Source organism: Bubalus kerabau, chromosome 17 (assembly GCF_029407905.1).
Source record: "Bubalus kerabau isolate K-KA32 ecotype Philippines breed swamp buffalo chromosome 17, PCC_UOA_SB_1v2, whole genome shotgun sequence".
Taxonomy (NCBI): domain Eukaryota; kingdom Metazoa; phylum Chordata; class Mammalia; order Artiodactyla; family Bovidae; genus Bubalus; species Bubalus kerabau.
Genome location: NC_073640.1, coordinates 35,794,513 through 35,821,572, shown reverse-complemented (window position 1 = coordinate 35,821,572; position 27,060 = coordinate 35,794,513). Strand labels below are relative to the sequence as shown.

The 27,060-nt window shown below is 40.1% G+C and overlaps 1 protein-coding gene across 2 annotated transcripts in view; it reads left to right on the top strand.

The window, feature by feature from the left end:
* Positions 1–27,060, top strand: part of CDH11 (cadherin 11) — a 156,676-nt gene that overhangs the window by 128,088 nt on the left and 1,528 nt on the right. For both annotated transcript variants that reach the window (XM_055552070.1, XM_055552069.1), the window contains 4 exons: positions 7,024–7,160; positions 8,181–8,314; positions 8,544–8,661; positions 24,491–24,742. In XM_055552070.1, the coding sequence (XP_055408045.1) occupies positions 7,024–7,160; positions 8,181–8,314; positions 8,544–8,661; positions 24,491–24,742 (641 nt within the window). The remainder of the gene's footprint in view (positions 1–7,023; positions 7,161–8,180; positions 8,315–8,543; positions 8,662–24,490; positions 24,743–27,060) is intronic.

Here is a 27,060-nt window from a genome sequence, read left to right as displayed (position 1 = left end):
ATCTATACAATAGAATATTATTTAGCCTAAAGAAAGAAAATTCTGCCAATGGTGATAACGTGTGTATTTTCAGGATAAACTCCAGTACTTTGGCCACCTCATGCAAAGAGTTGACTCATTGGAAAAGACTCTGATGCTGGGAGGGATTGGGGGCAAGAGGAGAAGGGGACGACAGAGGATGAGATGGCTGGATGGCATCACTGACTTGATGGACGTGAGTCTCAGTGAACTCTGGGAGTTGGTGATGGACAGGGAGGCCTGGCGTGCTGCGATTCATGGGGTGGCAGAGTCGGACACGACTGAGCGACTGATCTGATCTGATCTGATGCTAAATGATGAATACTATGCTAAATGACAAAGGTCTATATAGTCAAAGCTATGGTTTTTCCAGTAGTCCTGTATGGATGTGAGAGCAGGACCATAAAGAAGGCTGAATGCTGAAGAATTGATGCTTTCAAATTGTGGTGCCAGAGAAGCCTTGAGAGTCCCTTGGACAGCAAGGAGATCAAACCAGTCAGTCCTAAAGGAAATCAACCCTGAATATTCATTGGAAGGACTGATGCTGAAGCTGAAGCTCCAATACTTTGGCCATCTGATGCAAATAAATGACTCACTGGAAAAGACCCTGATGCTGGGAAAGACTGAAGGCAAAAGGAGGAGGCGGCAGAGGATGAGATGGTTAGATTGCATCACTAACTCAATGGACATGAGTTTGAGAAAACTCCAGGAGATAGTGAAGGATAGGGAAGCCTGGCATGCTGCAGTCCATGGGGTAGCAAAGAGTTGAACACAATTTAGCAACTAAACAACAACAACAACTGCTAAATGAAATAAGCTGGACTCAGAAAGATATAATATATAGCATGTTACTCCTATGTGGCATCTAAAAAAGTCTAATTGATAGAAACAGAGAGTAGAACAGTGGTTGCCAGGATCTAGAGAATAGGGGAAATAGGGGGGATATTGACCACCATGGTAACTATAGTTAATAATAATGTATTGTGGACTTGACATTTACAAAGAGAGTAGATCTTAAGTGTTCTTGCCCCCACACACAGGCACAAACACACACACGAATAGTAACTATGCCAGGAGGCAATGAATATGTTAATTAGTTTGATCATGGTAACCATTACACAAGGTATACTTATTTTGAAACATTATGTTGTTAGACATTAAATACAGATTTTTTTATTATTAATCATACCTCAATAAAGCTGGGAAGAAAAGTAAATATATCTGAATATGAAAAAAAAAATCACAGACAATGGAGTTTTTCTATTTATACCAAAAAAAAAAAAATGCTGACAGAGCAGAAGGAAGTCCCAAATGTAAATGTTGTTCAGTTGCCTTTAAGTCTTTAAAGGCAGACAGTTTTTAAAGGCAGAGAAACGAAGACAGTTTTCTTGGCTCCAGACAACCCTGCGCTAAGTTATAGAAGTTAATCCTCAAACAACCTTGAGACAGTGATCACTTTAGGATCCAATAGATGGAAATACTGGAGCTCAAAGTACTGACATGAATTACTCAAAGTTACATGACCAGTCAGTATTGGAGACTGGATTTTAATCCATATCTGCCTTGGGTGGTTTACTCTGGCTGAGCAGGCACTAATGGAAAGATTTCCCAGGAAAGTTTGAGTACTGTGCTCTGTATGCAAGAAGATACATTACATAACGACTGGAAAAGGTCAGTGTTCATTCCAATCCCAAAGAAAGGCAATGCCAAAGAATGCTCAAACTACCACACAATTGCACTCATCTCACACACTAGTAAAGTAATGCTCAAAATTCTCCAAGCCAGGCTTCAGCAATATGTGAACCGTGAACTTCCTGATGTTCAAGCTGGTTTTAGAAAAGGAAAAGGAACCAGAGATCAAATTGCCAACATCCACTGGATCATGGAAAAAGCAAGAGAGTTCCAGAAAAACATCTATTTCTGCTTTATTGACTATGCCAAAGCCTTTGACTGTGTGGATCACAATAAACTGTGGAAAATTCTGAAAGAGATGGGAATACCAGACCACCTGATCTGGCTCTTGAGAAATCTGTATGCAGGTCAGGAAGCAACAGTTAGAACTGGACATGGAACAACAGACTGGTTCCAAATAGGAAAAGGAGTACGTCAAGGCTGTATATTGTCACCCTGCTTATTTAACTTATATGCAGAGTACATCATGAGAAACACTGGACTGGAAGAAGCACAAGCTGGAATCAAGATTGCCGGGAGAAATATCAATAACCTCAGATATGCAGAAGACACCACCCTTATGGCAGAAAGTGAAGAGGAACTCAAAAGCCTCTTGATGAAAGTGGAAGTGGAGAGTGAAAAAGTTGGCTTAAAGCTCAACATTCAGAGAATGAAGATCATGGCATCTGGTCCCACCACTTCATGGGAAATAGATGGGGAAACAGTGGAAACAGTGTCAGACTTTATTTTTCTGGGCTCCAAAATCACTGCAGATGGTGACTGCAGCCATGAAATTAAAAGACGCTTACTCCTTGGAAGGAAAGTTATGACCAACCTAGATAGCATATTCAAAAGCAGAGACATTACTTTGCCAACAAAGGTCCATCTAGTCAAGGCTATGGTTTTTCCTGTGGTCATGTATGGATGTGAGAGTTGGACTGTGAAGAAAGCTGAGCGCCAAAGAATTGATGCTTTTGAACTGTGGTGTTGGAGAAGACTCTTGAGAGTCCCTTGGACTGCAAGGAGATCCAACCAGTCCATTCTGAAGGAGATCAGCCCTGGGATTTCTTTGGAAGGAATGATGCTAAAGCTGAAACTCCAGTACTTTGGCCACCTCATGTGAAGAGTTGACTCATTGGAAAAGACTCTGATGCTGGGAGGGACTGGGGGCAGGAGGAGAAGGGGACGACAGAGGATGAGATGGCTGGATGGCATCACTGACTTGATGGACGTGAGTCTCAGTGAACTCCGGGAGTTGGTGTTGGACAGGGAGGCCTGGCGTGCTGCAATTCATGGGGTCACAAAGAGTCAGACATGACTGAGCTACTGATCTGATCTGAGGAGCTTGATAGCACCTTTAAACTACTCAAAAATTTTCATGGTGTTAATTTTAAACTAATTAGCTTTGCCCTAGGATATTGAGGTACATTAGCAGCATTTTCGGAGAAGGCAATGGCATCCCACTCCAGTACTCTTGCCTGGAAAATCCCATGGATGGAGGAGCCTGGTAGGCTGCAGTCCATGGGGTCACTAAGAGTTGGGCACAACTGAACGACTTCACTTTCACTTTTCACTTTCATGCATTGGAGAAGGAAATAGCAACCCACTCCAGTGTTCTTGCCTGGAGAATCCCAGGGATGGGGGAGCCTGGTGGGCCAAGGGGTCGCACAGAGTCGGACACAACTGAATCGACTTAGCAGCAGCAGCATTTTAGAAGTGGTGACGTAAAAACACATGGAACAGCGGCTCATTTCCTTGGCACCTCATTATTTCCGGGGATCCACATCTGTGATTGGTTATTTGGGTCATATTTTCAGTGGAAGCAATTCTGTGTGTGAAGGCATTTTTCATGTCTATAGTTATCCAAAGATGCTCATTACTGCCCTTGAACCAACTTCCCTCACCCACTCAGGTTCTAGTTGTTAGAACTACCAAACAATTTATAGAAAAGCATTTAAAGTTTTTTATTCGGTAAGCTTTCTAGCCAGACTGCCTACTTTCCTGAGTGCTTGTCTTTACCTTTAAGGGAATTTGTGTTCTTGGACATACAGGTAGGGCCTTATAGTGTCACCCAAACTCTTAGCTGCTTAGAAATTTTTGCAAATCTTTCTTCTCAGACTCTGTAGCATTAGAAACCCTTTCTTTACCATTGCCTTCCTAAAATATTCTTTCGTCTTAGCTTCATTGCCAGTAACCTCTTCATGCCTTAGACATACATGGTGTCTTTGCTAGCTTTCCATCCCAGCCCAGTCACTGGGGACTCCCTGAGGCTCAACCTTTGACCTCAGATTTTCTTTCTCCCTGTGTCCATTTATTTATAGTTTCATTCCATTCTGCTGTTTAAATTGAGTTAATGCTCCAGATTTTCTGCCTCTAGACTGATCTTTCTCCCTGACTCTATTTCTGTACTTTTTCTGCTATCTGCTGTGCATTTTTACCCACTTCCTTGTCCCTTCCCTCGCTCATTCATTAGAAAGATATTTTTGAGCCTGTGCTTCTTGTGACATACTTTAAAAAGAAGAAGAAGAAGAAGATCAGCTCTTCTCGTGACTTTGTGAAACCTATGATAGACTTGAATCTTTCCTCTCTGGCATGGCAGCATAGCCCTAGTAGAATTTAAGTCTCTCCTTCCTGCAAAGTTGACTTTGTTTTAGTATTTCCCAATGCCTCCCTCTCTGTGACACTCATGCTAAAAATTCTCTAGGACTCTCCCAGCTTCCCACAGATCCCCAAATATCAACTCAATCCTACTGGTTCTGTCTTTATCACATGGCCTTTCATTCCCTCTGTCACTCCTACACTGAACTCTCTTATCACCTCATATTCCTTAAAAAGTACATCAACTCCTTAAGTTTCCACTGCTCCTTCCCCCACTCTCACTAGCTCAGCCCACCTTGCCCCCCCATCGTGTTCATCATCCTGATGGTCTGATTCAGTCTGTTTTTCCTCTGATCGAAAGCCCTTCATGATTTTTTCACTGGATGAAAGTCATACTCTGTAGACTGACATTCGAGAGCTTCCATGATCTGTCCAGTGTGTAATAGCAGTGACAACAGCAAAAATCATAGCAGCTATATTTGTTGTTCTGTTGACTGTGTGAGGCACTGGGTTATACATCTTCAACATCTATTGTTTCATGTCATCCTCACAGAAGACCTGAAAGTTGGGTACTATTAATATTCTAGTTTAAATGATAAGTAAGCTGAGATTTAAAGAACTTAAGTGGCTTCTCCAATATCACTTGATGTATATACAGTGGGAAATGAACTTGTACCTAGGACTTTACAAAACCAAAATCCATGTGCTCCACTTGTATAGAATAACACTTTGTTAATTATCTTTCTTCCCATGAGCCTGTCTTGTCATGTCAAGTAGATAGTAAACTCCCTGGAGTCAGGGAAAATATATTATTTTCTTCTCTTTTTTTCACATAGAGCTCTGCTTAGGGTTCAGTCAGCTCAATCACTGAGCTTCTACTGACATTTATGAGGTGTGTGGTAGTTTATCTTCTGTTTTATCACCGGGGAAGGGGACTCATCATTCCATTCCCATAGGGAGCTGTGAAGTCAACGGTATCATGGATGAGCTCATGTTTTATATTTTATGAAGTGCTGCTCCATACTTATTTCCTCTTTCTTGGAAATAACATGATCTAGAACTGGAAGATCCAGGTTCTAATATTGGCTCCCCAGAAACCAGGAGATAGGTCATTTGCAAATCCCATCATTTATAAATTGAAGAGATTAAACTCTGTGACACCCAGGGTCTTTGCTATCTCCTTGTTTGTAATATTATTTGGTTGTATGGCTCTCAGTGAATGCCTTTAGACATATGTACAGCTGGCCGTCTTTAGCCATGGATTCTGCATTGATGGGTTCCATATTGATGGATTCAACCAACTGCAGATCCAAAATATTTTGCAGGAAAAAAGCCCAGAAGGTTCCAAAAAGCATAACTTGATTTGTGGAACACCAGCAACTACTTACATAGCATTTACATTATATTAAGTATTTTAGTAATCTAGAGATAATTTAAAGTGTACAGGAAGATATGTGTTGGTTATATGCACATATTACACCATTTTATATAAGAGAATTGAGCATCCATGGGTTTTGGTATCCTCAGGGATCCTGGATCCAGTCCCTCATGGAAGTCAATGGACAACTGTCAAAAGTTATTAGAGCTGCATCTCTAGTACATTGGGAGAAGGCAATGGCACCCCACTCCAGTACTGTTGCCTGGAAAATCCCATGGATGGACGAGCCTGGTAGGCTGCAGTCCATGGGGTCACTAAGAGTCGGAGACGACTGAGCAACTTCACTTTCACTTTCCACTTTCATGCATTGGAGAAGGAAATGGCAACCCACTACAGTGTTCTTGCCTGGAGAATCCCATGGATGGAGAAGCCTGGTGGGCTGCAGTCCATGGGGTCGCACAGAGTCGGACGCGACTGAAGCGACTTAGCAGCTTAGCAGCTCTAGTACATTATCCTGGGCAAGTTATTTTACCTTACTACACCTCAGTAAAGACCATTCCTCTTGACCCATATTCTACCTCACCTTTCCCTGTAATATTCTAGAAATTACTCTGTCTTATTTTAGAAAAAAGCAAATTTTCTAGTGGACTGGAGTAGCTAAAACCTTCCAACTATGGTGTTAGGCTTAGTAGGGGGTCATTAAAGTGTGGGGAGGATGCTCTACAAATGAATGGCCAAGCCTGCTTTACATATTTCACAAAGGAATTCAGAACCAAGCTACCCGGAGAACCCTAAAACCAAATACAGTGAATACATTTACTCAAACTGTAGTTATCATTTTCCTTTAAGTATGGGGAAAACTGATTTTTTTCTAGACTGTGAATGATCTTTGATGATAACTTTAGGTAAACTTAAAAGTATTTAATATTTCATATGCAAAAATCTGGCAAAAGTTCCATACACTTGTGACTATTTGAGTAGTTTGGGAGCAAGGTAAACCCGCTTCTCAAATGCAGGTTCATAAATATTCAGATGGTGGATGATTGTAGTAAATATGAAGAAATATGCAGCCTGTTATTCCATTTCTCAATCAAATATGCAGCATGTTATTCTGTTTCTCAATCAAATATGCTAAACAGCTCTTTCATTCATTGTCCTGAATAAAGAATTCCAATGTGGCAAAATGATTTCTATAAAAGATTCATGTACGGAGTTTGAAAAGTAAATTTGATTAAAAAGAAAATCTAGCTCAAGCAAGTCATTGAAAAAGTTGCTTTAAATATAGCATGGAGAAAATATTCCAATATTAAGCTGCTTGGAATGTCTCAGTCTAATTGCCTCATTTGCATTCTGCTTAGGTATTCAATCGATCGTCATACTGACCTGGACAGGTTTTTCACTATTAATCCAGAGGATGGTTTTATTAAAACTACGAAACCTTTGGATAGAGAAGAAACTGCCTGGCTCAACATATCAGTTTTTGCAGCAGAAATCCGTAAGTATTATCCTAAGGGTTTTGATTCTACTTTGCCAAATAGTATTCCTTCAGACTCTCTATATTCTGGAAAATAGCAGATAGCTGAGATAGAACAAGCTTTTTTTTTTTCAGTCAAACATATTTTTCAATCTTTAAAATTTATTTTTGGTCATCTATCTAGAAAGACATGTAAGCAAATAGAGTTGTTTTCATTTTCTTTGGCAGAACTGGGTACAGGCTTGGCACATGAGCTGATAGCCTGTAGCAGCTTGAAACTCTTCACCACCACTGAAAGATTCCCCACTTAATCCTCAGTTTTGTTTAAACCCAGAGCAGCAGAATCCTTAGAGCCAAGATTTATGGGTTTTTGTTTACCTATGGGGGCTTCCCTGGTAGCTTAGATTGTAAAGAATCTGTCTGCAGTGCAGAAGACCCAGGATCAATCCCTGGGTCAGGAAGATTCCCTGGAAAAGGGAATGGCAACCCACTCCAGTATTCTTTCCTGACAGTTTCATGAACAAGGAGCCTGGTGGCTACAGTCCATGGGGTCGCAAAGAGTCGAGGACCAGAGATTCTCAAACTTGATCATGCAGTGGATTATCACGAAGGGCTTGTTGTAACAAAGATCTCTGGACCCCACCCTCAGAGCTTCTAACTCAGGTCTTGGGTTGGGTTTGAGAATTTTCATTTCTAACAAATTCCCAAATCGTTTGATGCTGTCCTGGAACCCTCCTTTGAGAACTGCTGTTGTGGACTACACTCTGGGGAGCCAGGCTACACTATAAGTGTTTGGAATTAAACCTCAGCAGAAAGGGAAAAGTGGTTTATTTCTTACCGGTCTAATAATAGCCTTTATTCTAAGACATCACCCTCACATTGGACTTGGCATGCTTCGGGTTTTAGGTGACTTTTGTGCCAACAGTGCATTTGCCTGCAGGGCCTGAGTGAAGCTGGAGCTCACTCTTTCCCGGGAGTAACCTTGGACCAACATGGATTCTTCCCTTGCACATGTTTACCATCTGAATTCTCTCCTTCCAGACAACCGGCATCAGGAAGCCAAAGTCCCTGTGGCCATTAGGGTCCTTGACGTTAATGACAATGCTCCCAAGTTTGCTGCCCCCTATGAAGGCTTCATCTGTGAGAGTGACCAGACCAAGCCACATTCCAACCAGGTAATGCTGCCCTGCCCTGGCTAGGAGCAATCATTTAGGACCAGAGTTTGCTTTTGAGAGCATCCCTTGGAGAAACTTCCCAACTGCCCAAGAAGGCTTCAGAGCCCTGGTTTAGCTCAGGAGCTAAGTTCTCTAATTAAAATCAGGCTTCTTAGCCAGCCAGGAATTTTTGAATAAATGATGTGTCAATGTTAGCATGATTTATTTATGGGCCACCTTTCTCTTTCAGCCAATTGTTACAATTAGTGCAGATGACAAGGATGACACAGCCAATGGACCAAGATTTATCTTCAGTCTACCCCCTGAAATCATTCACAATCCAAATTTCACAGTCAGAGACAACAGAGGTTCGTACCAAGGTTCCTGTGCGTTCAGAGAAGTAGAAATGGAAAACAAATGGCTTTTGTATTGCAGAGCACAAGTATTTCCCCCTAATCTTAATAATGCCTTTCTGTTAAAGAACAAACAAGAAATAATAACGCCACCTTTATTTTGAGACATGGGCTCATTTGGTGCATAGGAATAAGTGAGTCTATTTTTATTTTACTCTTTTTTGTTATTATTGTTGGCTTTGATATTCATGAAGTGCTGAGGAAACCAAGCAGGGACGCTTACAGGGTCAATATGCAAACAACTTCATTTATTTTTTTTAAGAGGTTGATAAACCCTTTGGGGACAGTATGGCTTTATGAATATTGATGTCAAGAAAAGCATTAAAAGAGATTAGTTCAACTTTGTAAGGCAATGTAATCTTTCAGCTGTCTTTCCCTTTCCAGCACAGTTTTATTGTAGTATGGTTGGGTACAGAGCTTGATACCTAAACGTGGCTGTAGAATTATTGCCTGAAGGGCATTAGTCTCTCTGCTGTAAACATGGCAAGATTTGATGTGATTTCTACTTCTTATTTCATTAGTCAAGGAGATTCTAGACTTGCAAATTGTTTGCAGTAGTTGTTTTTCGTTGTTGTTGTGTAGGCCCAAACAGTTCAGTCCCTAGACAAAGCTGGCAGCAGAGCCAAGATCAAAAAATAAGTTTCTTGACTCCTCTCCAGACTATTTTCATCTGCACCTGCTCCTATAAGCCTGTGACAATGCAAGTCTGTAAAAACAGGAAGACAAATGCCGTGATTCAATATAGGAATAAAAGAAGGACGTGTGGTCCTTATTCACATGTTTTCATTAGATACATGCTAGCTATGTGGGAGGTTATATACTGATTTCTTGGTAACTGAGATCAGGCTTATAGCTTCTTCAATTAAACTAATTATTATTACTTTCCCCATCACCGTTATCAGTGTTATCAATATTATAAATACCAGTTAGTATGTTCTAGGGGCTTCCCCAGTGACTCAGGAATAAGGAATCTATCTGTAATGCAGGAAATGTAGGCTCGTTCCCTGGGTCGAGAAGACACTCTGGATGGGGAGATGGCAACCCACTGCAGTGTTCTTGCTGGGAAATCCCATGGACAAAGGAGGCCTGGTGGGCTACAGTCCATGGGGTCGCAAAGAGTCTGACATGACTTAGTTGACTAAACAACCACCATGACAAACTATGTTCTAAACACCATGCCAAGATCCTTCCTGCACTCTGTTAAATTGGCATAACTAATACAGTTATGTAAAGTCTAAAAATAAAATAAAATTAAAAAAAAATTTTTTCTCAACAGTAAGAATTAGTATCATTCCCATTTTGAAGATGAGGAAAATGAGGGACAGGCCATTAAGTAAGTCAGCCACGTGGGAGCGAGACCTAGATTTTAAACCTGGACTTTCAGAAGGGCTAGATGTGACAGCCTGAACCATTGTGCCCTCCTGGGTAAATTATTAAAGCAGAGAAGTGCTTCCCATGCTCCTTGGATTTGAAGGGATATGGTCTAACGTACTTTATAATTACTTCTGTGGCTGATTTGAGCATTTCATTATGATCCTTATATCTGTGTATTCATATAATCCCCAGTTTACATCTGAGGTCTCACTCCTGGATGTATTCCTGGCAACATCCCTATTTATCACTGGACACCTCCCGAAACAGCTGGTGTTTCTAGGCTTTTCTTATTATGCCAACTTCACCTCCATCACCTGCCTTGTCTTCATTTTATGTGTTCTTTAATATTTAGTTGCTATTAACCCTCTGAAAGCATTATACTAAGACCTATTGTTCTCTGCTGCTGCTGCTGCTGCTAAGTTGCTCAGTTGTGTCTGACTATAAATAGGTCGCTTTGTCAATACTTGGGGGATGCCATCTATATTTTAAAGGAGATCATATTCCCATGGAGAAGCCAACCTGCTGCATGATTTGTTTCCCCTGCCCTTTCCTATAAGAAACTAATTCTATGTGAGCCGCCACTTCTGCACGGAATTGCTACTTTTTAAGAAAAATGCCTTTATTAACTATGGCAAACACTTAATGAAAACTCCCATGTTTAGAGCTATTACAAAACCTTAAAGCAAATACAGTCCTATAATTATCATTTAATAGAGTTTCTTTCTACCAGCTCCTAAAAGTAATTACATATTGAAGTAATCCAAAAAGAGTAATCACATTCCACATCCTATTAATAGCCTACTGAGTTACCAAATTTCCCGGCTGAGACTGTTTTCCATAGAAAACATGAGATAATGGTTTATAGCATGCTGAGTAAAAGCATCAGATTTCTCTCTCCTTGAGTGTTTACTTCCATTATGCCATGTAAATAATCAGGATTGTGTTTGCCTAAACTCCGTGGAAGCACTCGGCCTCTTTAAAAATATAAGAGGGGGAAGCCATCTTAATACACACGAGCCTTTTATTTCATATTTTATCTTACTCCGTTTTACAGCACGGGAGCTTCAAAGACAACTCAGCAGGGAGCCGGGAAGTAGAGCACTGGTAACTCTTCGACATCTGAGTCCATCTTTGGCTATTAGTATCAAGAGTGGTGCTGTTTGGGGAGATGAAGAGCTGATCCACCCAGGCTTTGAGATGCATTTAGTTTGAAAATACTAGACTTATGGCACCTTTTAAAAACATGAGGAACATGTAATGAATAAGAAAAGCACAAAGAAAAAATACTGAGAATAGCACCTCTCGTGTATGTAGCTCTTCATTGGTTTATAAAGCTTTCTAATCGCCATTTAATTCCTAAACAGCCCCAGAAAGTAGGCATTTTGGATATTTTTGTCCCCATTTCCTAGATGAGGAAGGAATATGAAAAGTCAGAAGATTCAGAGACTTGCCTAAGGTCACCCTGCCAAGGAATAAATTGACCTAGAATGCTTGTGTGTTTACTGAGTTCTGTCAGGTGTAGTAACACTGTATATTATGAATATAGAGCTTGTGTCTCTTCTAATTTCTGATTTTGGAATTATTGTTTAAAAAATCTTTGTTTACCCCGTAATCAAATAACAACAGTATTTTGAAGAGAAAAAGATCTAAAATTCAATTCATCAATCTAGGATTCCAGGGAAAGTATGAAGAGAAAAGGACAAACTGTAATTTTAATCAGCCATGGAAATTCTAGTAAAATATATTTGTGAAGGGCAAATTTTATAATTTTATTCTACTGCATAATTAATACATATTCCTTGTATGAAAATTAGAAAATACAAACAAGCAGAAATAAACTTAGAAATAATAAAATAACTTGGTAATATACAATCTAAAAATAATCACTGCTAATTTTTATATAGCCTTCTAGCTGTTTTCTTGGCATATATTTTGATTTTTAAAAAAAGGCAACCATAAAATAATGTTCTCTTTTTTCCCTACATAATAATACATGATGTGCATTTTTTAGCATCATTATACTTACGTCAACATTTTTTTCCTAAATAACCTCCTGACCTCATTATAAGGGTATATGATATCAGTTGACTATTGTTGGGCAAGCACATCCTTTTCACACACTTTTATTGTTCAGTTGCTCAGTCCTGTCTGACTCTTTATGACCCCATGGACTGCAGCACGCCAGGCCTCGCTGTCTCTCACCATCTCCTGGAGTTAGCTCAAATTCACGTCCATCGAAATGCCATCCAACCATCTCACCCTCCATAAAAGTGATGTCTTTGCTTTATAATATGCTCTCTGAGGTCTGTCATTGTCATAGCTTTCCTTGACTGCAGTCATCCTCCACAGTGATTTTGGAGCCCAAGAAAAGAAAATCTGTCACTGTTTCCACTTTCTCCACTTCTGTTTGCCATGAAGTGTTGGGATCAGATGCTGTGCCAGCTATTTCACTCTCCTCTTTCACCCTCATCAAGAGGCTCTTTAGTTCCTCTTCACTTTCTGGCATTAGAGTGGTATCATCTGAGGTTGTTGATATTTCTCCCAGCAATCTTGATTCCAGCTTGTGCTTGACCCAGCCTGGCATTTCACATGATGTACTCTTCATATAAATTAAGTGAGCATAGTGACAATATACAGCCTCGCCTCACTCCTTTCCCAATTTTGAACCAATCTGTTGTTGCATGTCCAGTTCTAACCGTTGCTTCCTGACCTGCATACAGGTTTCAGAGGAGGCAGGTAAGGTGGTCTGATATTCCCGTCTCTTTAATAATTTTCCACAGTTTGTTGTGATCCACGCAGTTAAAGACTTTCACATAGTCAATGAAACAGAAGTAGATGTTTTTCTGGAATTCCCTTGCTTTCTCTATGATCCAAGGAATATTGGCAATTGGATCTCTGGTTCCTTTGCCTTTTCTAAACCCAGCTTGTACATCTGCAAGTTCTTGGTTCACATACTGCTGAAGCTCTGCATAGAGAATTTTGAGCATAACCTTGATAGCATGTCTTATCATACCTACTGCATAATCTCCCCACTGTTTCAATGTTCTTTCAGTCCTGTTTATGCTGTGTTTTTTTTTTAAGTTTTTTTTTTTTCATTTTAATTTTTTCTTTAAGACCAAAAACATTTTGTATTGGGGTATAGCCAATTGCCAATGTTGTGACAGCTTCAGGTGAACGATGAAGAGATTCAGCCATACTTATACGTGTATCCATTCTCCCCCAAACCCCGCTTCCATCCAGGCTGGCACATATCATTGAGCAGAGTTCCGTGTGCTGCACAATAGGTTTTTGTTGTCTATCCATTTTAAATATAGCAGTGTGTACATGACCTTTCAGTTTTTCTGTGTAATATTATTCTTAGCAAGATTTGCCTCATGAAAAATTGACATCAATATTCACTTAGCTTCTTTCTTATATATCACATTTCCCATTCCAACCTTTTATCCATATGAGATAAATACACAGGCTCCCTTTGTTGGTCATTTTTAAAATATTATTTAAGAAATAGTCATTTCTAGCTTCTTTATAACACCATCCTTATTTTCACCTGCATTACATACTGCTAAATTTTATGGACTATCAACATTTCCTATTCTAGTTATTCTCATGAAAGCATCATATTTTTCATTAATGGTTTCACACATATTATGTTAAAATCTAAAATTTGTCCACATTGTTTTCCTTTTATTACTCTTTCTTAGATTTTGGTTTCTTTGTTCCTCCAGATATAATTTAGAACTTTTTTAGGTACTTGATAAGTATCTTCATGAATTTTGTTGTGTTTACCTTAAATTTACAGATTAATTTAAAAACTAAGAATTTTAAAGTATTCTTCCTTTCCAGAAGCATGATCTGAGTTTCCATTGAATCTGTTCTCTTTTTAATTACCATAAGGGATATTTTTTAGTTTTCTTCATTTTTGTTCTTAGTATTTCTTATTAAGATAATGACTAGCTACTTTATATTTTGGATGCTGTCCTAGGATAGATTTTTTAAATTATGTATATTTTCTAAGTGACAATTTTTAGTATAAACTATAGCTATTTTACTTAGTTCATTTATTATTGGACACTGAGAAGTTATTAATATAACTTCTCAGCTATTTTCCTAGGTTTTCTAGGGAAACAACTACATAAAAATTAAATAATGACAATTTGCTTCATCTTTTTAAAAAAAAATTGAGTTTTTTTGACAAACTGCATAGATTTGTGCTTTATGTGTTAAATAATAGCAATAATAATGGCTTTACTTGTTAATTTAATGGGTATATTATTTCTAGAGTTTTATCGTTAAGCATAATATTGATTGTTAGATTAAAATTGAGATTTGTGTTGTGTGTGTGTATTTTAGGAAGCTTCCTTTCCATTTTAATTTTATTTTAAAAAACAGATGTTCAGTTTTTAACACAATTTTTGGATACTAATAATAAGATAGTATGATTTTGACCACTGACCTAATTGATACATTAAATTGAAATATCCTGATTTTGAACTTCATATTTCTAATTTCCAAACCTCTATTCCACATAATGATAAAATGTAGAGGAAAGAGCAAGGGTTAAAGATTAAATGTTGGCTGTAGCAGCGAGTGAGATATAGTCCCATGTATCAGGAAATTCCTAAAAGCACATGCCGCAAGTTAGCTGTTTCGTGAAAGCACAGGTGATTTTGATAGTGACTGTCCGTGACCCACCTGCAGAGGAGCTGTAACTATCACGGCGGCCTCCAAACAGGCTGTCTGACTCTAGTCTTGCCCCCATGTAACTTAACTTGCCCCCACTGATAATGCCTTTCTTTTTAAAATTCTCCTATGGGTCTCCATTTCCTATGGCTTTAACTGAAACTTTATAGCCTAGTGAGCAAGAAATGATATGACCTACTTCCCATAAACTTTGGGTCTATCATCTCCTTTCTCTTGTTACCATAAACCATGCTCCAGTAACTTCAAACCATCTTTATTTTCCCAAATATGCTGTGTTCTCACATGCCCATGCTTTTGTTCTGTGGAAAATGTATCCCCATCTCTGCCTATTATACCTCCTTTTTCAAGTTGCGTTGTCAATGAAGTCTCTTAGGTGAAGCTTTGTTGGGCATCCCAGCCCATCCCTGGATGCTAACTCCTCTGTGCTCCAGGAACACTGCACTAACCTTTAGTGTTTTTTTTATCACTCTGCGTTCTAAGCATACGTTTCTCTGTCTCTCTCCCATTAGAATACTAGCTCTGGTATCCCAAAACTTTAAAAAAAAAGGTGGGTTGACCAAATGCATGAATCAAAGTGGAAAAAGTAGATAGAAAGACATGCAATGTGCTTCAGTCATTTTGGGGGTTAGTTATTATTGTGGAAAAATGATTATGTTATGAGATAAGCTTCAGGCTAAAAAAGACAACCCTTCTTTCTCTGTTGGAAAGTTCTGAAGGAGTCAGTACCAGATCAGCCACCCGTTCCATCCCTTTATCCTTTCATCATATATTATTGCACAAAGTGATATTGGACATCTAAGGTCTGGATCCAGGAAGAGATGACTTTCAAATGTATTAAAATTGTTAAGTATATTATCTAATATGCGCCAAGTTGCAGATCAAATGAGTTCTGATACATGATACATTCAGAGTTAAGTTTAAACTGCTAAAAAATCAAATTAAAAAAAAATAGAACAACTAGGAATAAAACCACCATATGACCCAGCAATCCCACTCCTAGGCATATACCTCAAGGAAACGAAAATTGAAAGAGACACATGTATCTCATTTTTCATTGCAGCACTATTTCAATAGCTAGAACATGGAAGCAACCTAGATGTCCATCGACAGATGAATGGATAAAGAATTGTGGTATATAGACACAATGGAATATTACTCGGCCATAAAAAGGAATGCATTTGAGTCAGTTCTAATGAGGTGGATGAACCTAGGACCTATTATACAGAGTGAAGTGAGTCAGAAAGAGAAAGATAAATACCATATTCTAACACATATATATGGAATCTAGAAAAATGGTACTGAAGAATTTATTTACAGGGCAACAGTGGAGAGAAACAGACATAGAGAATAGACTTATGGACATAGGGAGAGGGGAGGAGAGGGTGAGATATATGGAAAGAGTAACATGGAAACTTACATTACCATATGTAAAATAGAGAGCCAATGGGAATTTGCTGCATGGCTCAGGAAACTCAAACAGGAGCTCTGCATCAACCTAGAGAGGTGGGATGGGGAGGGAGATGGGAGGGAGCTTCAAAACGGAGGGGACATATGTATACCTATGGGTGATTCATGTTGAGGTTTGACAAAAAACAGCAAAATCCTGTAAAGCAATTATCCATCAATAAAAAATAAATTAATTTAAAATATTTTTAAAAATAGAACAAAAAAAGTTTGTATGGAAAGCAGGTTTGGCTGGGTAAGGAAAGATAGCCAAGACAGATTCATCCTGATTAGACCAACTGGCAAACATCTTTCTTTCTTTCTTTCTTTTTTTTTTTTTGGTCTAAACTAATGACAATTCTTTTTCTGATGAGCAGCACAAAAACCATCCAAATATGCTTCTAGCTTTTCACTTTTATAATTTAAAGATAGTCAAACAGATTTCTGTGGGACTTTTCCCCCCCTTAATTGCTTCAATATGGAAGATTCTTTGTTGGCAGATCAAAATGGCAGATGGCTTTTAATGCCCTGCCATTTTCACTGTATAAATAATTATGTTCCTTTTCTGCCTGAAACTCACTGCTGTGGTTTGTCCAACACAGAACACAATTTGTCTGGAAACCCACCCCCTCCTCAACCTAACAGAAGGAGAAATAGATAGATTTTTGGTGAATTAGATATATTATTCTTTCAAGGTTCGCTCTGGTCACTGACTTAACCCTTGGGATTTCTCAACTCATTAAAAGACCCTAAATGTTTATCTCCCACTGAATTCCTTGGTAGTTTTCCTTTTCTAAAACCAGGAAATACATTCCTTTCTCCCTCCCTATCACCAAGAGAAAATTATCCTCTAACAAAAGTGGAAGGAGAGTTGATTCTAAGGAATGTGATAAACTACAACCTGAAAAGTCTGTTGATACCAACAAAGAGTGCACACTTAGATGCCTCCTATACACATCAGTTCAGTTCAGTCCAGGTCAGTCGTATCCAACTCTTCGTGACCCCATGGACTGCAACATGCCAAGCCTCCCTGTCCATCACCAACTCCTTGCTCAAACTCGTGTCCATCAAGTCAGTGATGCCATCCAACCATCTCATCCTCTGTCATCCCCTTCTCCTCCTGGCTTCAATCTTTCCCAGCATCAGGGTCTTTTCCAATGAGTCAGCTCTTTGCATCAGGTGGCCAGAACATTGGAGCTTCAGCTTCAGCATCAATCCTTCCAATGAATATTCAGGACTGATTTCCTTTAGGATTGACTGGTTTGATCTCCTTGCTGTCCAAGGGACTCTCAAGAGTTTTCTCCAACACCACAGTTCAAAAGCATCAAATCTATGTGCATATATACATGCACATAGGCAGTTATTCTCGTGTTATTTGTTGTGTTTTGAATTTTGAATCTCAGTATCAGAGATAAAATTAAAAGATCATAATCCCCCTTCCTCTGTAAGATGTAGGCCTTCATTTACAGGGGAGACATAGCCTTCTGAGTCTTGGATCAAACAGTTTTCTGCATTAATATTTTAAGGCTAGTCTCATAGAATTTACCTCACTGTAGCATTTCCATCATTCCAAAATTTTAGAAAAATAATAGATTTATTTTTACATCTGTATACTGGTTTGTTTTTGAAGGTGTGTGTGTTTCTGGAAATGCTATTGGAAGAGAAATGTTGCACATAGTTCAAAATTTCTTTGGGGTTAAGTAGGTGGAAATAACAAAGAATAAGGTTTGCACATATTAGCAGCTCAATAAATGTTACTTAATTAAATCTGACTCACCCAAAATAATAAGAAAAAATTATGAGATAAAGAGATGATATTTTCCAGGAACAAAATCTATAATATAGATGGAGGCAGTGATGATCAAGTTGGGTTCAAAAGTACAAAGTGGGAGAAGATAGGCAGTCTGGAAACTGATGGCAAGCTATGAAGTCAGTAAAATCTGACTGTGTGGAAAAGCCAGATGGATGCTGAATGTAATGACAGAAACCTCCTTCAACTGTTTATTTTTCTAGCTCACAAAACACTGCTGACCAAACAAAGATGAATAAGCAAGGTTCTTGCCTTCAAGGATGTTACTGTCCATTGGAGAAGACACACATTCAAATAGTTGCCATAGATTGTGAAATATTCAATATGAGCAATGACTACAGGTAGATAGGTGGCTCATACAGTGTTTAAAAAGACAATAAAAGATATATGCAGAAGCTATTAAGTTTACCTTTAAGCATTAGTCATCTCAGAAAGTTAATGCTACAAACTTTAAAAACATTATTTGAAATTTCTATTATTTCAGTCCCTCCCTCAGATTCAAGGTGTCACAAATACTGCCATCAAAAATTAAAATTATTTTTTCAAAAATCACAAATGTAAATGGGTACCAAAAACTCTAAATAACTAGACTTTTCAATGATGTCTTTTGTACAATAATTCTGTAGCATGTGTCTTTCTGAAATTTTAAAAGTTTGAAGCTTCACTAAATACTTTTGGGACACACTTTATATATATATATATATATATTTTTTTTTTTCATTATCCTGATAGAGCTATTGCCACATATATAAGGAAAGTAGAAAAGACCCTGCTGCTGCTGCTAAGTCACTTCAGTCGTGTCCAACTCTGTGCAACCCCATAGACAGCAGCCCACCAGGCTCCCCCGTCCCTGGGATTCTCCAGGCAAGAACACTGGAGTGGGTTGCCATTTCCTTCTCCAATGCATGAAGGTGAAAAGTGAAAGTGAAGTCGCTCAGTCGTGTCTGACTCTTCGCGACCCCATGGACTGCAGCCTACCAGGCTCCTCCATCCATGGGATTTTCCAGGCAAGAGTAGAGGAACATAATCACATCATGATTATTCTGCTAGGGACTGCATAACTGTCTTCAAGTGTGTGGAAGCTTTTAATGGGGTGGATGGATTTAGTTTGTTGCTAAGGTTGGAGCAGAAAGGGTAAATTAGGTAGATTTAGGTCAGAAGTGAATTAAATAAGAGCAAGGCTTGGCCTAGATCTTTTGCAGTCTCAAGAGATGGGCTCTAGTAGGATGCAGACAGTGTCTGTCTGCACAGGCCAAGTATTATTATCTCTGATCAAGTTGATCAGTAGGGGGATCTTTAGCTTTGGAGCAGAGAGGGACAGAGGAAAAGAAGTGGTAAGGAAGAGTGTCTTAAGATGCTCTTTAGGGCACTATTCTCTCACTTTAGGCCAAGCCTCTCTTCTGACATCATGATGAGAGCAGAAAGTACTAAATCCTTTGCTGCAGTGATTCCTCTTTTCAGGTTGCTATGCCCATATATGGCTTCCCTGGTGGCTCAGATGGTAAAGAGCCTCCCTGCAGTGCGGGAGACCCAGGTTCGAGCCCTGGGTCAGGAAGATCCCCTGGAGAAGGAAATGGCAACCCACTCAGTATTCTTGCCTGGAAAATCCCATGGACAGAGGAGTCTGAAAGGCTGTAGTCCATGGGGTCACAGAGTCAGACACGAATGAGTTTGCCCATTTTGCCCTGGTTGTTTTTCTTTTGGCTAATACAAGATTGGCCCCAGTGCAGTTGATGTATCAAAGGCTGCTTCCCTATCATAATTTTCCCTTTTAATATCCTTTGTATATATCCCTCCCTTGGGTGATATCATCATCATGGCCCTTTCGTTTGCATCTCCAAACCGGTACCATGGAGACCATCATTATGAAGAACTTTTACCTTTTGTTAATGTAATCACAAAGTATGCAGATAAAAATAGCATCCAGTTAGGAGTCTAGGTTGTAGACATAAAAATTTGAAGCCTGAATTTATTTACCATTAATAGAAATACTACAGTTTGTACAAGACATATACTAGTAATTAATGACCTCATTTGCAAGTTTTTGCCTAAGTGGGGGGTGGGGGCATGGACAGGAAAGGCTTCCATGTTTGTGGACAGGGAGAAGAATATAAAGTGTCAGGATGAAACACCAAGGTGATTGAAAAACATTTTCTTACCATGGGAAATACCTTACCCAGAACTGAAGAGCATGAACTCTCTTCCCACCTCTGAAGGAAACGCCCTTCTCTGTAGGCAATTGCATTCAAGGCTGCAATGACATTTCTAAGAATTCACTTTCCTCTCTTTGCCAATATGTTTCTCTTCCTCATTAGTCTACTGCACAAAGAGGAGAACTTCCAAAAAAGAATTGATATTTACTGGTCATCTGCAACAGCCTGGCACTGTGCTAAGTGCCTTTATGAATGGAATCAAATTTAACCCTAAAATCTATTAATTTCCTGGATGAGAATATAGCAACTTAAGACATTTACCTAATATGTCTAAATGTCAGGCAATTAATATGTAGAAGAGTCATGATTCAAACCCAGATCTGTTTGACCCCAAATACTGAGATTTGCTCTTTGGAAGCTTTATAAAAGAGAATACTTCGGCCACCTGATGTGAAGAGCTGACTCATTAGAAAAGACTGAAGGCAAAAGAAGAGGGTGGCAGAGGACGGGATGTTTAGATAGCATCACTGACTCAATGGACATGAATACGAGCAAACTTCAGGAGACAGAGCAGGATAGAGGAGCCTGCAGTCCATGGGGTGGCAAAGAGTTGGACACGACTTAGTGACTTAACAACAACAATAATAAAGGAGAAGGATTTGAGAAATCTCTTGATGAAAACTTAAAAATCGATAGAACATTTGTCATTTTCTGCCTCATCTTATTAACCATGGAATCAATTTGACACTTCCCTGAAAATATGTCTTACAGAAGCTCTTATTTTTTTTCTTGTGTCACCCGTACATCTCAGAAATGTGTATGTCCAAATTGAGAGGACCCTCTCAAAGATGGATATAGAGTAGCTGGCTAATTAAAATAATGAGAGAATTTGTAGCCAAACCTAGGATACAAAAAAGATTTCCTACAGAGGTTTTAGTATTATTGTAAGTTTCATTTTCCATTTATTTTGCTAGAGTTGTTTTTCATGGAGTCCCTGCCTATAGTGGTTCTTTTTGTTAATAAAGGATCAGTGACCAGAGTGGACAACAAGAAAGACCATCACAGGACATGGTGCTGTCTCCTCCAATATGGCCCTCCCTGCAGCACCATCCTCCCATTGGTGCGGATGTCTAGATCTAAAGGGGGGATATTGTATGCATTCAAGCAACAGCAACCACCTAAGTGCCAAGCTAGTTTGGTTAGACATGCTTCTCGTCTAACTATGCCATACCCTATCCCACACCAGTTCATGAGCTCTGGAGGACCTGGATTCTGGTGCTGGGTTTTCCTGTAGAAGGATTCCTGAGCTTCCTGGAAGCACAGCCCAGAGCACAACCAAAGGTTTTTATTATTTGGTCCTAATCACAACCCCAGGTCTTCCCTGTAGCTCACAGGGTTAAGAGTTCTCCTGCAATGCAGGAGACCACGGTTCAATTCCTGGGTCAGAAAGATCCTCTGGAGAAGGGAATGGCAATCCACTCCAGTATTCTTGCCTGGAAAATCCCATGGACAGAGGAGACTGGCAGGGTCCGTGGGGTCGCAAAGAGTCGGACATGACTGAGCAACTATTACTACTAATCGCAACCCAGGAGGCATGCTTGCTATCAACTTGTGTCCTCACTTTAAAGGTGAACAAGTAAGGCTCTGGCAGGACAAATGACTCCTTCTAAAGCATGTGTTTGGACCATGCCCAGGAACAGACCTTCAGTCCATTTATTTTCCACCTCTCAAACTAATCTTAAAATCCATATGTGAAACATTTTTTAAAAGTTCTTGAGATTCTACTGATGAATCACTCAGAGACAATAAATGATTCAGTCAGCTGGGTCCTTTGATGAGCTTTCATTTCATAGTTTCAGTGTGTCTGAGAGGACTCAGCTGTTCGGAATATGAAACATCTTGAATTCACAGGCTGGTGTCCTGCTCAGATACATGTTTTCCACTAGTGTTTGATTTTCAGTTACCTCCATGTGTAAGCCAGCCTGCTGTCATCTGGAGGTACAGTTTTGCATGGATTGCACACTGAAGAGTAGATTTTTAAGCCATGGCCGCCACAGGTTTAAAGAAAAATGAAAACACTCAGGTCACGTTCCCACCAAACTGCTCCATGGGTAACAGGGTGGGACTCAATAGATGACATCTCTTGGGGATGTCATTCATATCAGAGAGGTATATTTGACCAAGCAATTTAATTAATTTCTTTTCTTCATAAATTTTTTCATATTTATTTTTATTCATGATGGCATGGCATTTGTGATATTTCAGATCATTAAAATACAGTAAATGTTTTAACATTTAATTTGTGAAAGTCTTACTTGAATTCAAATAAAATTATGAGAAGGAAAAAATAACACTTGAAGTAATTTATGTATATATGTCAGTTTTTTTGTGTTTGTTAAGCATAGAACAATGGTATAGCCTACAATAGGAAAGAACAGTCAGCAAATGGACTGTTAAATTTACATTCTATTTGACCAGCTTTTAAAAAAAAAATCATGATTTTTCATAGTACATATAATTTTTCTCCAGTGATAAGAGCAATATATGCTAATCACACAAACTTCAGAAAATATAGAGAAGAGGGCTGGCAGTTCTGCCCTGTTTTGATTGAGAGATTGGCAGCAAAGGGCAGAAGATCTGTCATTAATAAGATTTGCCAAAAACCAGCCAGCACACACACCTTAGCTTCTGCAATACTCAGAATATCTATTCAGTCCTAAATGAGACTGAACCTGGTATAGATATTTTTTTTTTTTATCTCACACAGAATATGTTACATTTTTTTAACCTAAAAATATGAATTCAGCTTTTAGGTTCTAGGATAATTTTTCCTACCACAAGAGCTAATTCATGGTACTATCAATTCATTCAAAGCAATGGGCCATCATCTTGGTCATAACCTTGCTATAAATTACTGATTCCAACCTCACAAAATGAGGCATGCCATATTGAGTGTGTGTGTGTGTCTGTGTAATTTGATGGAGCATATTCAAAACTTCCACTGTTTTATAATAGCAGTGTTTTCCAAGCGCAGAGCATATGGTCTAGAAAAAATCTTTTTGGCGGGTAGAGATATGCAGAAAACATGATGAGGAAGCATTTGGGAATAGGTTACAAAAGATTGAGAAATACATGAAAACCAACATCTGGAACTTGGGTGAAACCTTTCCCAAAACATGGTTACGGCATTTGTTCAACAAATATTTGTTGAATGTCTGCTGTGTGTCCAGCACTGGAGGGACTGAGATGAAGCAGATAACAGCCCCTGTTTTCCAGAAGTCCACAGTCTAGGGGAGAACCAAGTATTTTATGCCAACAAATAATGACAGAAGAGTGGGAGACTGATTTTTATAGGAATGTACAGTGTGCTGGGTCCCAATGGAGATGGGGGGAGAGGTTTAGAAAGGAGACTTTGGATTCAGTTTTGAGGCTTGAGAAACTCACTTGTCATGATTAAAGGAACTTTGGGTGGATCGGAGGGCATTTTAAAGCAAAGGGTCAAAGTCAAGGCGTACAAAGAATATGGTGTGCTGGGGAATGATCGTTAAGTTCTGCACAGCAGGCTGAACTGGGGTGCGTGGGAAACAGCAGGCGTGAGGCTGGAAGGCAAGGTAAATCTAGATCAGGGAACTATCTGGTGATCCACTGTGTAGACGTGGGCTGTGTTGTGTAAGCAACAGAGAAAACATCATTGTTTTAAGCAGGAATGATATTTTCACCTGGGTGGCTGATGTTGCTTGAATTTCGGAGAAACTGTAAACCTGCTGCTAGGTTTATAAAATATTTTCATTTTAAAGATAACATTTCCCTTTAGGACTTATGAGTGTGTTCGTAGTTGGGCAAGATTTGAGAGTGGATTAGAAATCTCTCAAAAAACTAACAAAAACTGGCCAAAGGCTTGTCGTGAAGTTGGGAAAGTGCACACTCGCCTATCTATTTAATTGTATCCTTCACTAACAGAGGGTGTGGTTGAAGCCCATAGGTCCTTGTATTTGAGGAAAAGGACACACGCTCAAACAGAAAATGGTGCCCAGCCACTGAAAGCATTCATATTGACAAAATAAAAAAGAGCCAATTTCTGAATTTTGTTTCCAGATGGGACAAAACTCAGGGACCTTTGTCATGCCAAGTGGCAGCGGCTTCTATAGATGTCTAGACTAAAGAACAAGTGGGGCGGTTCTGGTTGTTAGCCTTGGTGGTGAGAAGAGCACGCTCAGATCAGCCAAGCTGAATGGAGCAGTGTGAAGGCTGGGACTCCCTGGCCTTGCTCTCCAAGTGAGCCTTGTCTCCCCTCTTCCCACAGATAATACCGCGGGGGTGTATGCCCGGCGCGGAGGGTTCAGTCGGCAGAAGCAGGATTTGTACCTCCTGCCCATCGTGATCAGTGACGGCGGGATCCCTCCCATGAGCAGCACCAACACCCTCACCATCAAAGTCTGTGGGTGTGACGTGAACGGGGCGCTGCTGTCCTGCAACGCAGAAGCCTACATCCTGAACGCAGGGCTGAGCACCGGGGCGCTGATCGCCATCCTTGCCTGCATCGTCATTCTCCTGGGTAAGGGATCTCCCCGGGCACCCGTGGGAAGGGCCTTTCAACCAGATGCCCAGCCTTGACATTACGTGTATTTCCCAAGTTATATGTGCTATATACTGTGGGTGCAAGTTGGGACAAAAAGAGAAGTGGTGTCTGCCTGCTCGTCTATTTCAGGGTGTGGCGGGGGGAGCAGGTGACTAAACAAGCATTAGAGCAGAGTTGGGGGAACTTTGTATTGAGCAAACTGCTGGCATCACCAGACCGCTAGCAGAATACATCTGGGGGCATCAACAGAGGCCCGGGTAGAACATCAGAATATTTTTCAGGAGAGCAATTTAGGCAGAGATATAGTATATGAACAACCATTTGCCTTACAAGAAGAATGAGAAGAGTTAGAGGTAGAAAGAGTAATTGTGACGTCAAAGACGGTCTATGGAGGACTCAAGGAACTGGATGAACATTGGCCCGGCTGAAGCTGGATCTTGGCTCCCCGCCACCCCCCACCCCCCGCCCCCAGTTGTCATATGTAATATCTGGGTATATGCCTCAGCTCGGAGGGACCTGGGATAAGCTTTTCCTGTACTTGCCCGCTGAGTTTGGTGCCCCTCTTCTGCATGTCGTCCCATCTATAGTTTACTCTGTAATAGCAGGAAAGCCTCAGGAAGATTGCATCAATAGTCCCAAAGTCTCAGAACTCATGCATGACAAAAAAGTCAGGATTCAAACCTAAGTATGTCAGACATCAATTTATGCTTGTTCCATCGTGGTTAGTTGTCTACTGAATGAATTAATGGATCCTCGATGCATAGGGAAGAGCCAATGAGTTGAATTCAGCAAATAGTTAATGAGTATTTTCAGGATACCAGGCCCTGTGTTCAGCCCGGAGGGATAAAGAGAAAAATTATACAAGATCTCAGTGATCAAAAAGTTTATCATCTATTGAGGAAAATAGGCATGAGCAGATAAATACAGAGGCACATGGTGAGTACCATGTTGGGGATATGAACATAACAGGCAGTGGGCGCACAAGAGTAGAAAGTGCCTGACATTGAGTGGGAAGGTAGAGACATCTTCCTGGAGGATGTAACATACCTATCAGATGCTGAGTGTTCCATCTGAGGAAAGGGGCTGGGATGGATGGATAGTCCAAGCAGAGGGGACAGAAAACAGAAATGTTCTGAGAAGTTCATAATCAAGTAGGGGAGGCAGATGTGTGAACAGTGTAACACGTGTCATGGTGATGGCCAGGTGGATACATAGAATGGATACCAGCAGTCCTGTCTGGTATCAGAATAGGATATCAGGAAGGATTTTTGTGATGAAAGATTAAGAGTTATCCAAGCAAAGAAAGTGAAAAGGAGTGATCCTGGTGAAGGCGTTGTTAGGAACTAGGCACAGGGGAAAAACACTGCCTAGTGAGCACTGGAAGTCATTCAGAGTCTAGGCAAGTGCACACCCTCATTCTACATCTCACAGTGATGGTGGATCCAAAGAGGCTCTAAGGTCACTTGCCAAGTTCAGTCACAAACATTTTCTGCAGTCTTGCTGAGTATGTAGTTGCTGTTGTTTGGCTGCTAAGTGGTGTCTAACTCTTTTATGACCCCATAGACACCATGTGACCCCATGCCAGGCTCTTCTCTCTATGGGGTTTTCCAGGCAAGAATACTGGAGTGGGTTGCCATTTCTTTTTCGGGTTGCCATTTCTTTTTCCAAGGGATCCTCCCGACCCATGTCTCCTGTACTGGCAGGTGGATTCTGTACCACTGAGCCACCAGGGAAGCCCATGTGTTCCAATGAAAGACTGTAGAAGCCTCTTATGGGGAAGTGGGGGGGGATTGCCAGAGGAAGCAGTGGCTGAGCTTTCTTTGTAAGCAACTCTGCTCACTTACCTAGATGGCCTGAGTTTGGTGGAATCCCCTCTCTCAGAGAAGAGACAATAACTGTTTTCATCTGGAGTTTCAGCTGACACTGTTTTCTGTTCAAACAAATAGAGAAAATTTGTCATTTGTCTGTTGGGGTCTTTATAAGCTACCTCTCTTCTATATGGTGGTCTGAAGAGAGTCTAGCCATGCTTATGATACAGTTTCTTATAAAGGTGTAGTGGGTTCAGGGCTGGCCTCACCTCAGAGCTCTTGCAACCTCTTTGAGAACAGGAGCTCAAGTCTCTCGTGTCCTCATTTGTAAACTTTGGAGAGGCAGCTGCCTTCCTTTGCAAAAAGAGACAGGCATAACCCACATTTAAGAGGCTGCAGACGGACAGAAATATTTAGAATCTTCCTAATTCTTTGGGAAATGACTTCCAAATAGTATCAGATTGATTTGTAAAAAGCTCACCATGG